This window comes from Setaria viridis, chromosome 5 (assembly GCF_005286985.2).
Source record: "Setaria viridis chromosome 5, Setaria_viridis_v4.0, whole genome shotgun sequence".
NCBI lineage: Eukaryota > Viridiplantae > Streptophyta > Magnoliopsida > Poales > Poaceae > Setaria > Setaria viridis.
In genome coordinates, this window is record NC_048267.2 from 32,225,998 (window position 1) to 32,239,978 (window position 13,981).

At 40.2% G+C, this 13,981-nt stretch overlaps 1 protein-coding gene across 1 annotated transcript; it reads right to left on the reverse strand.

The window, feature by feature from the left end:
* Positions 1–992: 992 nt before the first annotated feature.
* On the reverse strand, positions 993–10,975 carry LOC117856982 (uncharacterized). The gene is made up of 17 exons (XM_034739442.2): positions 10,571–10,975; positions 8,837–9,136; positions 8,058–8,261; positions 7,582–7,770; positions 7,208–7,467; positions 6,407–6,490; positions 6,157–6,249; positions 5,104–5,211; positions 3,996–4,091; positions 3,623–3,740; positions 3,246–3,516; positions 2,801–2,924; positions 2,667–2,686; positions 2,374–2,530; positions 1,799–2,087; positions 1,485–1,557; positions 993–1,341 (listed from the first exon to the last, which is right to left on the reverse strand). The coding sequence occupies exons 2-17, from the start codon at positions 9,056–9,058 to the stop codon at positions 1,259–1,261; spliced, it is 2,391 nt and encodes a 796-aa protein (XP_034595333.1). The 5' UTR covers positions 9,059–9,136; positions 10,571–10,975; the 3' UTR covers positions 993–1,258.
* Between the last annotated feature and the right edge of the window lie 3,006 nt (positions 10,976–13,981).

Genomic DNA, 13,981 nt, shown 5'->3' on the forward strand with positions numbered 1-13,981 from the left:
CGGCTGGTGCAGGAGCAAGGTGGCGCAAGAGAGAGGGAGGAGCGTCGGGCAGCATAGGAGTGAGGGAGGGGCGGAGGCGGCCGGGGAGGTTGGGGTGGGGAGGAGGGAGCGGGCAGGGAGGAGGCGGGGGCCAGCGTGGGGAGCGGGACGGCAGGGAGCAGGTCGGCCGGGGAGCGGCCTAGCGGGGAGGAACATGACGACGCGGGGAGCAGTGTCCAACGCGGGGTTGAGGAAGAAGATAGAGGAATAAAAGAGGATGACAAGTGGAACCCACAACTGACAGGTGGGCCCATTGCTAACGGTGTTGAATGGCATCCATCCCATCCCTCTCAATCCCTTCTACCAAATAAAAAACTAGAACGAATTCATCCCTCTCATCCAAACATAAGATATAGATCGGTTCCAACCCAAACCACATCGTCCCAAAACAAAACACATGCTGTGTTTGCACGGGTCAGAAACTCAGACAGAAGACGGCCCCTTTTGCCTGCTTGTGCGCATCCGTGCTTGTCCACTCCTTTGAAGTTCATGCAAAACTTTTGTGGTTCTATCCTAAGTTACGATCATAAAGATGCCATTCGGATCGGCTGTGATGTTTTCTATACACCAGCGTTTGAGGATTACGCGAACTGATGAGGATCAAAGAACTGCCACCGCAAACTGATGCCAGTGATGCTTCTGTTCAATACCCTCCACCCGTCTTTGACCGACAACTGGACCTGCTGCTCGCTGCTCGCTGCTCGCAAGAATAAGGTATGTGCCGGCTCTGCCGCTCAGCGAAATATTCAAAGTTCAGACCATACCAAAAGCCGCCAAACACAGATATAATAAGATGATCACATCACCTAGTCCGCTGGTCTCATCGCAAAAAAGAACTCCCCAGTTGCTTGTCATTTTCACCAGAATCCTGGACATATTCTTGGAAACTACCGAATGGTTGACCCAGACTCCCGAGGACGTGCAATTATCCAGATTCCAGAACAGGTACGGCATAACAGCAACCAGGCTTGTCCCCGCGACACGCGAGGTGCATTTCTTGGCCAGACATGTTCTTATATAACCGGGGAAACATTTTTTACATTTTGGGAGAAAGGATCGCCGTCATAAAGCAGGAATATAAGACTTCAGTATGAGTAACCTCGCCGGCCCGCAGAGTCGACTGGCTAATTTTTGCAGGTTTTATACAAGAAAACGTGTCCACCTCTGCAGGAATCGGGTGGCGTGTGAGCAAAGCAACTTCAGCGGGACAGCTTCCACTTCAGCTGACAGCGTATTCGCAGTCCAGCAAGCGGGTGAGGATCTCCTGGCAGCTCGGCCGATTATCAGGCTCTGCCCAGCAATCTGCAGCAAACAAAAAACATTAGCTGGAATTAAAGGCACGATGGAAGCTTGCCGAGTCAACACAGGCTTCTGATTAATCTGATCTCCACTCAAATCAAAGAAAAAAATATCTAATATCTCTACCATATAGAAAACCATATTACCTGCAATTAACCTGCCGAGAGGTCCTTCAGGAATCTCGAGACGTGATCCTTCATTAGCTACCGCGTAAACTACCTACAATTGCCAATTTCACCTATATCAGTTCACAGCTTTCCCACTAGGATATGTTAACATATAGGAACAAGAATGCATAAGAGGCACTTTATAAGTGGCTTGCAGCTTCGAACCACAAGAACATTGAGGAAAAGCCAATTTGGGGAGAGATCAAAATGCACCGCATGCTTAGTCAACATAAACCTTTAGGAAATTCATTCATGCTGCAACTGTTTCGAGAAAATGGTAAATGAATGCTTACTTGAACTGGAGAGATGCCCTCCCACGGGCGACTCAATGTGCACAGCTCCCACATGATAACACCAAGGCTAAATATATCACATTTCTCTGTGAAAGGTTCATTCCGGATAAGCTCAGGGGCCATCCATTCTGGGGTGCCAGCAGAGGAGTTATCAGTCATAGGACTATCAATCATCACTCGAGATAGACCGAAGTCACATATCTTGACAGTCCAATGCTTGTTCACCAGGCAGTTTGCACTTTTGAGATCCCTGTGAACTATCTTCATGCGGTGTATGCACATCAATCCCCTAAAAAGACACCATTTCTTTCAGATCAGCAATTCATATAAAAAGGAACTGCAAAAGATTAAAATCCAAGAGACAAAAGAATTGCATCAAATACAGTTCTGTTAAAAGACTCAGAATATTTTTTAAAGGTCAAATTGCTCAGGAACATTGGTCACTGGAGAGTTGTGTCAATTGAAAAAACAGCATGCATCGTGTTGTAAAAATGTTGCCCCAGGCCCAATATATCATCCTCATATTGGATGTTATTTACCAATTCGTACATGTCAGCAGTGGTAACTGAGCTTACCTGCATATATCTCGAATAATTTTCAACCTCCTACGCCAACTGAGCTTCTTTTTCTGACCACTCATATGGATGAGATAGTACAGTGATCCCATCTCCATATATTCAGTAACCATTGACAGGTGTGGAGGCGTAATGCATGCACCAAGAAACAATATAACTACATAGCAAAAAAGGAAATATATATTGGTTAGAATGCAACCTTACAAAACATATGACAGTTTTTGGTATCTAGTTCAGAGCATATGAGAATTGTTCCTGAAACTGTAGTTCACATAAACCAAAAGGGTTATTACCATTCGGGTGTCGTAGCCGACTGAAAGGAAAGAATAAGGTTACCACAGTTAGTGTAAATATAATGAAAAAAAAGAAGGCTACCACAGAAAAAATAGGAAAAGAAAACAAACGAAACAAAGAGTACTTCTGGTACCTCAGGATGTATATCTCATTGCAAAAATCTTCCATATTTTCAGTTGTTAGATCTTGTTCTAGAAACACTTTGATGGCAACATCGGTTCCGTTCCATATACCACGGAAAACCTCTCCAAAGAATCCTGATGAATCATTTCCGTAAAAAGTTAGCTCGGAAAGCTATAAATCAGGACCAAAAAATGCCAAAAGAAATCAGAAAAAGAATAGTATCATTTCCATAATGCAAGCAGAAGAATGCAATACGAAATAACATCAAATATGCAAGCATAGTGAAGGACATAGTAAAAAGAGAGTACACCATAACAGAAGCAGCAAACATGCTTTACAGCATAGTGAAGAACTCAGCAACACAAGAATATGAGAGTTGCATTTTAGTGAGCATGTATGCTATAAGGGTACTGTGACTTCAGTAATTATGCCCGAGGAAATTCAAGATTACTTACCTATTCCAACCCGTGTGCCAATGGTTATCTCGGAGAAATCTATGTTCCATTCCTCAAAAGGCAATAACGGCTTATTAAGAAATGGAGAGCTCTGGAATACTTTGTTCCATGCCAGTGCCATCTTCTCTTTACTCATAAAATCGTCATTCTTTTCAGTAACTTGACCCCTATATTCATGTGGCGACGAAGGTAATGACATGGCCTTCTGAGTAGAACCAGTTCGGTTTCTTGAGCCATTGTCAGTAGCACCGACTCTTCGAGACGCATCATCCTAAAAATGAAAATAAATTTTGAGCCCAAACTGCCGAGATTCTATGCACAAGATATAAAGGACAAATATGGAGAAAATAAAAACAATGCAACTTGTAGAGGTGTACATCATTTGGGCAGTCATTTGCATTGTTTTGGTCCTCCGTAACATATGAGCATGAACCTTCAACATGATCCCTTTGGAGGCGATTTTGCTTTAGTGTTTCATTCATAGCCCGAACTGCCCTGTTAAAGAGTTTAACATATTAAAGATAATGCTTCATGCTCAATAAGGTTATCTAGCCTATCTGCATGTCTCTGTATCAATTAAAACATAATATAATAATCAATGAGGATATCTAGCATCTAGGCTCAGCCATGAGCAAAACATGCCATGAACATTGACATACTTTGAGTGAAAGCAACACATGCCCTAAGCAAATTATGAAAAAGCAGAAAGACATCCCCATTCTCATCAGACAGTTAAAAATGAGAATTTACCTCACAATGTCATCTCCAATCTCAGGTGTGATGCTAATGCTTCTTCGTCTTATTCTTCGAGCATTAGATGTTGAAGTGCCACTAAGACCATCTGATCTACAAGTGCATTCAGTGATTTGTTTAAGAACAAATTTGCAGGCTATTTCACATTTACGAAATGAGTTTTGGCAAAGCAAAGAGACTGCAATAAATTTTGCCATTAACAAGGCTAGAAAAAGAATAAAAATTAGTAGACACCTCAGTAAATGCTAAATCATAAAAAAACAACCAGCCCATTTTACGTACATTTTTACTGCAAACTGTGCTCCGCTGTTAAAGTACTCACATAATCAAGTGTCGTATTTGATTGGCAAATAGGTGAGACTGGAGGTTTCATGTATTCTATAAAGCATGAAACATTCTCACAAAAAACAGGAAGAAGGCTTACTCATCCATCTGATCAATGCTACTAGCTACAAATGCCAGAACTTCTTGCTATGGCATTCTTAGCTGCAGTAATAGTTGAGAAAAGGATGAAAGGAAACACACCAAAACTGGTTTATGAACAATTCATCTATCAATATTTCTGAATTAATGTAGATGGTTTTCTTGACCAAAACCTAAAGAGTGATTCAAAATGTAGTCCAGATGGCTCAAACTTTATTACGTAATCCAAGTGCAAACCAAGAACTTCTACACTTGTCAAGCTACGAGTTTACACAGATCAGTCTTCTGATTGTTAGAATAGAGAAAACAAACCACATGCTTAGAGCCATTCGAACATTAATTTACATTATAACTTCAAATATACCAAGTCTTGTCATCTAAGCATATGAAGTACAAAGTGAAATATGTTATATTGTAACAGTTTTTAAATTGCTGTGAGCTAGAAATATGACAAACGAGCAGGTCGCACGATTCGAGCATATTCCAGCCAACGAAATAGAATAGGAAAAGTAATTTGGCTTCCCAACACAATTTTGTGCAGCTCAGTTGTCAAAATAGTACAGTTACCAATAGCTAGGGAATAAAACAAAAATGAACAAATGATTCACACCAGACCACTAAACCGACCTAAAGAATCAACAACGTAAAACTTCAGCTTGCCAAAATAGCACAAGTAGCAAACCTTGATGCAGATCCACTTTCTGTGTATTCTTGAAATGGTTGCTTCTCACCGCCAAGTATAGATCTTCCCCTTGCTCTCATTAATGGATGCTCCGGACTGGAAAAGGAACTGAAAAGGAAAAACTAATAAAAACACAGGTACCTCTGGTTTCAAGACAACGAAACAAAAGTGTTATAAATATCATGCAAGTCACCACTCAGAGTAATAGATCAAAATAGGTGTAAATGGAGAAAAAGATGCAAACCACAGTCACGAAACAACCACAATTTATTTCACAATACTCCCCCTAATAACAGAACGGTGGCATTCTGGTCCTCCTAGATATGGGCATGGCATCCAAAACGCAACTTTGACTAGCATATTATATTGCGATATATCTTTGAAACTTAATAAAATTAGGGATGCAAGTGGATTGGCCCAGACCAACATATTGACTGACTTTTCATTCCATAGTGGTGTCTGTGTGTGTGTGTGTGTTGTAAGGGTTCTTATCCCTTTTTTCTTCTTAATATAATGCTACGCAGCTCTCCTGCGTGTTCGAGAGAAAAAAAAAACATAGACCGACTTCATTTGGTCTGTTGCAACATGCACAAAACAAACTAGAAATAGCGTAAAAGTGCATTCCTAAATCCTAACCTAATGGCATGGGTTTTGAGAGTTGCGTATCATTGCATTAATATATAAGGAAACGAAAGCGTACAATACACATAGTAATTTTCATGTGAAGATCATGTATGTCAAAGTTCCAACAGTTTTGATGGCACAAGTTCTTGGACTGCTAATGTTAAGTTTGATGATATCAATAGTGACATTTTCATGAAGGACAAAATCAGATATTTGAAGATCAACCAAGAAAAAAACATGTCGCGCACTTCCGCCTCCATAAGGAATCTTGCGCACCTATAATAAGGGATACTACCTAGAACTGTACTTCCAACCATAATTTACCATGCTGTTCTCAGATCTCAGAAACAAAGGCTTCACAATAAGAAATAACAACACCACAAAGATAAAAAGAACTGGGACAAAGCGAGTTTAGTGGAAAGTGAAAACCTTGAACTAGCACCACGGGATTCTTCAGCAACTCCTTTCCTTTGGCTGCGCCTCCAAAAGGCATTTGCTATATTTGGCTCACTGCATGACGTGCTGGTTTAAAGAACAGACAACTTCTTAACAAATGTAATGAACAAGGAAGTCCAAATTATAGACGCAGGCACCATATCGTAGGATAAATTTCATCTAATTATGATAAAACAAACAAGCTTTTCAATAAGCTAGCTGTGAAATTATGTTTTATTGTTACCTTAATTTTCCCTCTGAAAATGTTCTTGATCTCAACATCATATTACGCAATGAGCGTCCAGATAGATTTGATGAAGATTCAATTCTGCACTGAGATGGAGAAGAAATGTTCTTATCGTGCACATAATCAAGACAGTGTCTAAGTTTAAATAAATTTGCATAAGGATTGTAAATTGAACTGAAAAGGTATGAATAACTACAGCTGCCAGGGACCACCTTGCAACAATAACATGCTCTATATTATATTCCCTTCACGCCACTAAAAATCTCATGTTCCAGTGTAAGATTCACTTCAATGATGTTTCTTCCGGACGCTAAACTAGTGTTTGAGAACTTAAGTACCTATGTATATTAGTTATAGTACCTTTTGTTCCAAAAAATATGGTGCAATAATTCTCAGTTTATTCTCATTTCCTCATTATTATGTTTATAATTGCCCATAATAAATTATGTGTTAAGAGACACTACCCAACAATACAAGCCATGATGAAAACCACTCTAAAGTATAACCAATGTTCTGTATAGCGAAACCCTATGTTCCTGGGTTTTTTTTTTTTTGCAGGTTCAAGATAGGAGTTCGACCTTATTTGACCTTTTCCTTTAAATTATTGAAATATGTTTAACACACAATAAATCAATATGCAAGTTAATATCATAAAGGACCAGCAGAATTATATCCAAAAAAATTTCTAACAAGTAACTATTAGATATCCCAATGAACAGCAACACATATATTACAGTATAGGAATAGACAGTGCCAGAATCACATAAATGAGAGGACATATTTAATACATAAGCATACCCTTCAGCTTCAACTTTATCAGACAATCCATAAAGAGGGCTGTTAGGCTCAAGAGGAGAATCACACGAATCATTTTCAGCTGAGTCGCTTTCACCCGCAGCAGAGATATGTGATATAAAGATAGCCTTAGCTGAAAAAGGAATCAACTGGCCTGGAAATCGCATAAGATCAACTAGCAGCTCCATAGAGTTCAGTGAAACTACCACAGACATATGTTTGTAAGAGTCCACAAATCCAACAGCACCATCATCAGGTAGACCCTATGAGAGACATATTTAAGTATTTTGAACTTATATTTTATCACAAAAACATATGGAAAATGAAGCACAAATTAGCAAAAAGAAATGAAAACGAAGACTAACTTGTAGACATACCACTACAAGTTTACTCTCAAGGCCAACAGCATCTGCAAGAACTTTAAATAGAATAGCTCGGGGTCGGCATGACCCATGTCTTATCTGCCCTAGAAGTTGTGGTCCTTTATTTCCAAAGAAATGGGTATCTTCAGTCGAGCCTCTTGCTGGACTAGAATCAACATTTTGTCTCTTGAAGCAGTCAAAAACCTATTATGGGAACAGTAAGCTAAGTGTCACACATGAAACGAATTTACACTGATGCTTACTAACTCTAACATCATTTCGGTACGGATGCACTTGATGATGCAAGGACTTGCCCATGGAAAAAATTTTATAACTTTTAACACGATTACACCATTCAGTTCTAAATGCCCTTAGGCATCAAAGGTACCTAAAGTTGTTATGATGAACTCATAATCATGAAACTGAGCTCCAAAAATAAGGAATTACACACGGGAAGACAGAATTGCATGCAACACTCTGCAAAAACTTACCAAACCTGCTATTTTCTTTATCACCAATGCTGGGCTAGAGTTTAACCCTTTCACAAGTGCAGCACTAAGCTGCTTCAACATGAAAACCTTCTTATCCCTCTCGGTGTCTACAATAATTATGTCAGCCTTAAGCCCATCCGCTTCAAGAGCTTGCAGGTCATCTAGTGACGGAATGTTTGGGAAAGTCTCCTTCAACTTTTTATCCTGCATGAATGGACAAGTCAACAGCATAACAATGGAGAAATTGAAAATACCACACTCATAAAGAATTGAAACAAAGGAAACTTCCACTAAAAAGTTGTCTTTTTCTTTAGAGTAACTAAAAATCATTGTATTGATCAAATTGTAAAGAGAACTAAACCAAAATATTATGCAGGTCAACCACCTCCAGGAAACTTTTTTGTGAGCATGATGCCCATTAGTTGCTAAGCCTTGGATGCTTTCTGTTCAGTGATCTGTGTATCGGTTGCTTAAGCTTTTAGGCATGTTCAGTTTATGCTTGCGTTGTTTTGTCAGATGGTAACCCCTGCTTAAAACTGGTGTCTCTATGAACCTTTATATGCTTTCTATGAAAGTTTTGAAAAAATATATATATTAAGCACTGAAATCTAGGTTCTATTACTACCTGATGTGCAGGAACTTAAGTTTCGTTTTCTTATTGAATAAAGACATGGATAAAGAGTGATTGGCATAATGTTGCAAACAGCTATAAAGAAAACTAGCATGACTACTGAAATTGTCTCCAGAAAAAAAAAACTTAGCTAAAGAGTAATCCTCACCGGGATGATTGAGTAGAAACCATTCGGGATTAACCCTGAGTAAGATCCTTGGGACCACAGTAATTGAGAAGCCTTCCAGGATGAGGTCCTTAGATTACCCAAAACATCCTGTTTCCTCGATATGGAAGCAGACTCTATTTTCTCCAAAAAGTCTGGGGGCCACCAACTAGGTTCACTTGAACTAGCTTCAGATTGCCCGGAACTAGTTGGTGTTTCATCCATTTCTCAGACAGTGAAGCTCCTTAAACCCAACCTATGGGAACCATATTCAATAGGACCACTGACCAATTTAGCTCATATCTGTGCAAGAGGAAGATGTTAATTAGAAAATAAGAAACAACACTAAAAAACTTCACATAAAGAAGTTTCTGTGGAGTCCAAAGCTTTTGTTACAACAATATTTGCATCGATAATGTTCCATTCTCTTTAAGATACTAAAATTTTATAGACAATGCAACTACAACAAAAAAAAGTAAGGGATTTAATGTAATTCAATTCAGGATTGACATAACACAATTCTAAATTCGTCTACTAATGAAGCTAATAATGCAAAGCAAAGAAAAAAATCTCTAAAGTGTGATAGACTTTTTGAAAGTTCAGTGTTACATGCAAACTTCATAATCTGATTCAACTGCTTTTAACCTTTTTTTCTCAAAACCCACAACCACTTGATTGTAACATCTAACTGAAAAGCGTTAGAACATGTGACTACTTGAGCACTCCCAAGAGAGAGGGAAACTTTTTATCATTGACTAAAGCTTATTTAGCAGCCTACAGTGAAGGGTTAGCAAGTTGGATCACATTGTTTCTTCATCAGCTGATGTGCATCCTGATGTCATTTAGATCCAAAACGGACACCCAACTAGAAATTTCATCACATGAAAGTTTGCCATATGGACTCTTTTCTTCGCTATACAACAAAATTCCACTGTAATAAAAGCCTGCAGGACGAATAGCTGATTTGCAACAGGATATCACCAACAAATCCATTCAGTCACTGTTATCCCATAGATTCCTAGTACACTATAAGGGAATTGGGCACTGTTCATTTTGTCAAAACATGGAGTCAATTTTAAGGCATCTTTGACCGGGGACTATCTGTGGAATGTGTGCAATTGGTGCATAACGCCATGCATTCTGCGATCTAGATCCAGCCTCGTATTTACCTGAATTCAGCACCACAATAAAAACTCCAACAAACAAACAAACAAAAGTCTCACTGTGACTCACCAGTCACCACCTCGACATGACATACATTAACCACTATATGGTCCAGAATTTCAAAGACTACGATGCAATGGAGCAAAAGTGCAAAACACTACAATTACATCAGCAACTTCGCTTCCGAAGGCATTTCTGGCCAGAATGGGCAGAATCGGGCCAGATGCACCCAGGGCCAGGGGCGGACTTAGCGTGGAGCGAGCAATTTAAATTGAACACGCAAAAGTTCTCGAAAACAAACTGCACCCGCACCTTAATTGGGTATGGTATCTAGAACTAGAAGTCCTATCTCCTACGGTAGCAACCAATGTCGATCTCGCAAGCTGAAGGAGACGAAGAGACTGGCTGAATCACGAGAGGATGGATAAGAGACTAGCAGCGTGCCGCGCACCACGCCGCACGCAAATTCACAGCCGACCGAACCGAGAGAACGAGAGATTTGGATCAGAATTGAGAGCGGAACCTGCTCCCAGAGAGACAGGGCAACACACCAAGCAAGCCAGGATCACTCACCAACAGCGAGCAGAAACCCCAGTTCAGGTCCGGACGGATCTCCGCTCCGCTAGCCGCAGCACGAGAGCGGAAGCGGCGGACTGCGGAGCGGGCGGGCGGAGGATCCGGCGGCGGCCGTGCTCGGCCGCGGCGCTCCGCGCGCGGAGGAGGAGGAGCGGGTACTGGGAGGCCGGTCGCAGGAGCCACGCTTCGCCGGGAGAGGAAGGTGACAGCGGGAGGAGAACAGCGAAGCGAGAGCGGGCGAGGTGGGGAGGAGGCGCCGAGGCGGGTGGGAAGATTACTGCCAGTAAAGTACGGTTCCAGCTGTGGGGAGGCGTCGGTACGCGCTGGGGCTGCAGCCTGCAGGACGGAGGGAGGGAGAGGGAGGAGCAGTGAGGCGGAGGAACCGTGGTGGCCTGGTGCTGGTGGGTCCGTCGTCTCCTCTGGGTCTATCCGTTCTCGTCTCCTCTACCACGAGCACGAGGTGTTTTTAGGATAGCTTGTTGTGCGCGTCTTGTGTTTTTTTCTTTTTTAAAAAAGAAACTATTGTGCTTTTCAGCACAAGCAAAGTTGCCGAAAAATGATTTTATTAATTAAAATGTTTCATGGAATAGCATATAACGTGTTAATCGTTTGTATTTGTGCATAAATATTTTGACGTTAAGTTCATTAGAGAAGTCAAATTCATAAGAGCTATCGATGAGAGCCGATCTTATTTTGTATTACTAGAAAAATGATCTTCAATTTATTATTTTATATTGTTGCTTTTGAAGTTGGTCTATGCAGACCCTATATTAAATATCTTTGTTTATGACATAAAGTTCAAATATCGTGCTTGAATTTTTAGTTAACTATTCTTTTCTCGGTAGAATGGCGGGTCACGTGCTCATATGGTGACTTTGTTAATCTATGTATCTCTAAAAATGTTAGTAGAAAGTAGGATATGCTTGCATATAGTCATGGCAGTGAGTATGTGTATGTATGTGCGAGCGTCTACGCCTATATTTTACAAAAATTAAATAGCTCTTTGCCTTTTTTATAAAAAATACTATATTTTACAAAAATTAAATAGCTCCTTGTCTTTTTTATAAAAAAAATACTATACAGATGCTGACGTTATCTTGGATAAGCTAAATGATCTTTAAGATATATAGATTTAATGATCTTTAAGATATATAGATTTTCATATTTTTAGACCTGTTTGGCATGGCTCCAACTCTAGGTGGAGCTGCTCCACTCCAGAACTCCAGGTGGAGCTAGCTCTGGGTGGAGTTGGAACTGTTTGATGGAGGTGTTTGGATGGGAGGGTACCTTCAGCTCCAAAAAAACAACTTTTAGGATGAATTGCCATTGTTACCCCCAACTCACGTCCCCACGTGTCATCATCTCCACCCTATCTTCTTCTTCATCAGAATGCCGATTGCGCTTGAACCCAGTGTAGCTTCGCACGGGACGTGGCGGTGCTAGCCGGTTGCGAGTAGGATGGGGCTGTGGCGGCGCGGGTCAACGGCACGGCGGCGGCCGGCATGGGTCGCACCTCGCTCCCAGCGGTTGTAGGTGACCAAGCGGTGGCGCATGGTCGGGTCTCGAGGCCAGTGCTTGGCCATCGCGGGGAGGATGGAGAGGGGCGAGAGCACGGCAAGGTGAGCTCTCGTTTGGACCCGGTGGAACTTCATCGACGAAGTGGAGGGAGCGAGCTCAGGGCAGCGCACCAACGAGCTTGGGGCGGGAGGCGTCGGGCGGCGGAGCGACGAGCTTGGGGCGAGTGGCGTCGGGTTGGGGCACGATGAGCCCGGCGCGGGCGGCGTCAGGCAGCTGGATCTGGGTGGCGTCATGGGTCCGGCTAGGGCCGGGGAAGAGGTGGCGGGGGTGGCCGATCTTATTTTGTATTACTAGAAAAATGATCTTCAATTTATTATTTTATATTGTTGCTTTTGAAGTTGGTCTATGTATCTTAAATGTTGTTTATGACATAAAGTTCAAATATCTCTACATAGTGCTTGAATTTTTAGTAACTATTTTTTTCTTTTCTTGGTAGAATGGCGGGTGACATGTCCATTGATAACGAATCGTCTATGGTGACTTTGTTAATCTATGCATCATTGAAAAATGTTCGTAGAAAGTAGGATATGCTTGCATATAGTCATTGGAGTGAGTATGTGTATGTGTATACGAGCATCTATGCCTATGTTTTACAAAAATTAAATAGCTCTTTGCTTTTTTATAAAAAAAATACTATACAGATGCAGACGTTATGTTGGATAAGCTAAATGATTTTTAAGATATATAGATTTTCATATTTTTATTGTAGGACATGCCGGGCGCTACATGTTATATTGAATATGTTAAATGCCCTTTATGACATATATGATGGTTCGGCATTTCTTTATCGTTGCTTTTACAGATAATTCATTCATGTCTAGTATGGATGTGTGCTATATTGGATATGCTAAATGTCATCCAGCATATATGAATGTTTAAACATGTCTTTACTTTTATTATTGTTGCTTTCAAATACGTTATATTTTATATGCTAAATGTCCTTTAAGATGTACTAGATAGTTAGACATTTATTTATCATCATTATCATTATTGCTTTTATAGACAATCTATTCATACCTATTGCTGATGTATACATGGCTACCTAGTGCCTTGAGGAGGCTTAGAATTCGTAATCCTTGTGTCTAACTCACAAAACCATGTGCAGTATCATACTTCACCACATTTTCGTTCCACCAGGCTTACAACCTAGCATTGCATAGTTACAATCTACCATGCACCTAACCTCATCTAAAATGGTCACTAAGTCCCATATTCATATGGCATGTGTTCTTTTATCATAAAAAATTTGGAAAAAAAAATCCTATTCAATCACAATATTGGGTGACACAAGGTAAGGATAGGTATAAGACTTCCAAGATACCGTAGTACTGAATTTTTGACAAATTTTAAAAACCATGAACGTATTAACAAGCATATCTTATTTTGATTAAAAATTATTAAATCGTTATCATAACTAAAACAAAGGAGATGCAATATGCAATTATGCAAATGTACTGATAAATGAGAACACGGAGTGGATTTTCCACATGTATCTCATAAAGAAGATGAGAATTCAAAGCTGGGCTGATTACCATATCAATTCCATTTATTTTTACGGATGTACGGGAGAAACAAGGGATTCACTATATCATTGTTAGTTTAGTGTTAATACAATAGCAGTAGGGGTTTTCAAAAATATATTAGCGGTTGATCTAGTTAGCCTATTAGTACTCTCTCCACTTAAACTATAAGTTATTTTTTCATTTCGATACGACAAACATTTCACCAACAATTACTTTATTGATATATAGTTTTATGACACAAAAATGATATCATTATATTCATATTAAAAAATACTTATGGCTAATCAATTTTATGACATAAATAAAA

Excerpts from the sequence above, each read along its gene's own strand:
- LOC117856982 (XM_034739442.2), bottom strand. The coding sequence starts at position 9,058 with ATGGATGAAACACCAACTAGTTCCGGGCAATCTGAAGCTAGTTCAAGT. Across the intron at positions 6,491-7,207 it reads GATAAAGTTGAAGCTGAAGG|AATTGAATCTTCATCAAATC; the intron begins GTATGCTTATGT and ends ATCTCAGTGCAG. Across the intron at positions 3,517-3,622 it reads CAAATGACTGCCCAAATGAT|GATGATGCGTCTCGAAGAGT; the intron begins GTACACCTCTAC and ends TTTCATTTTTAG.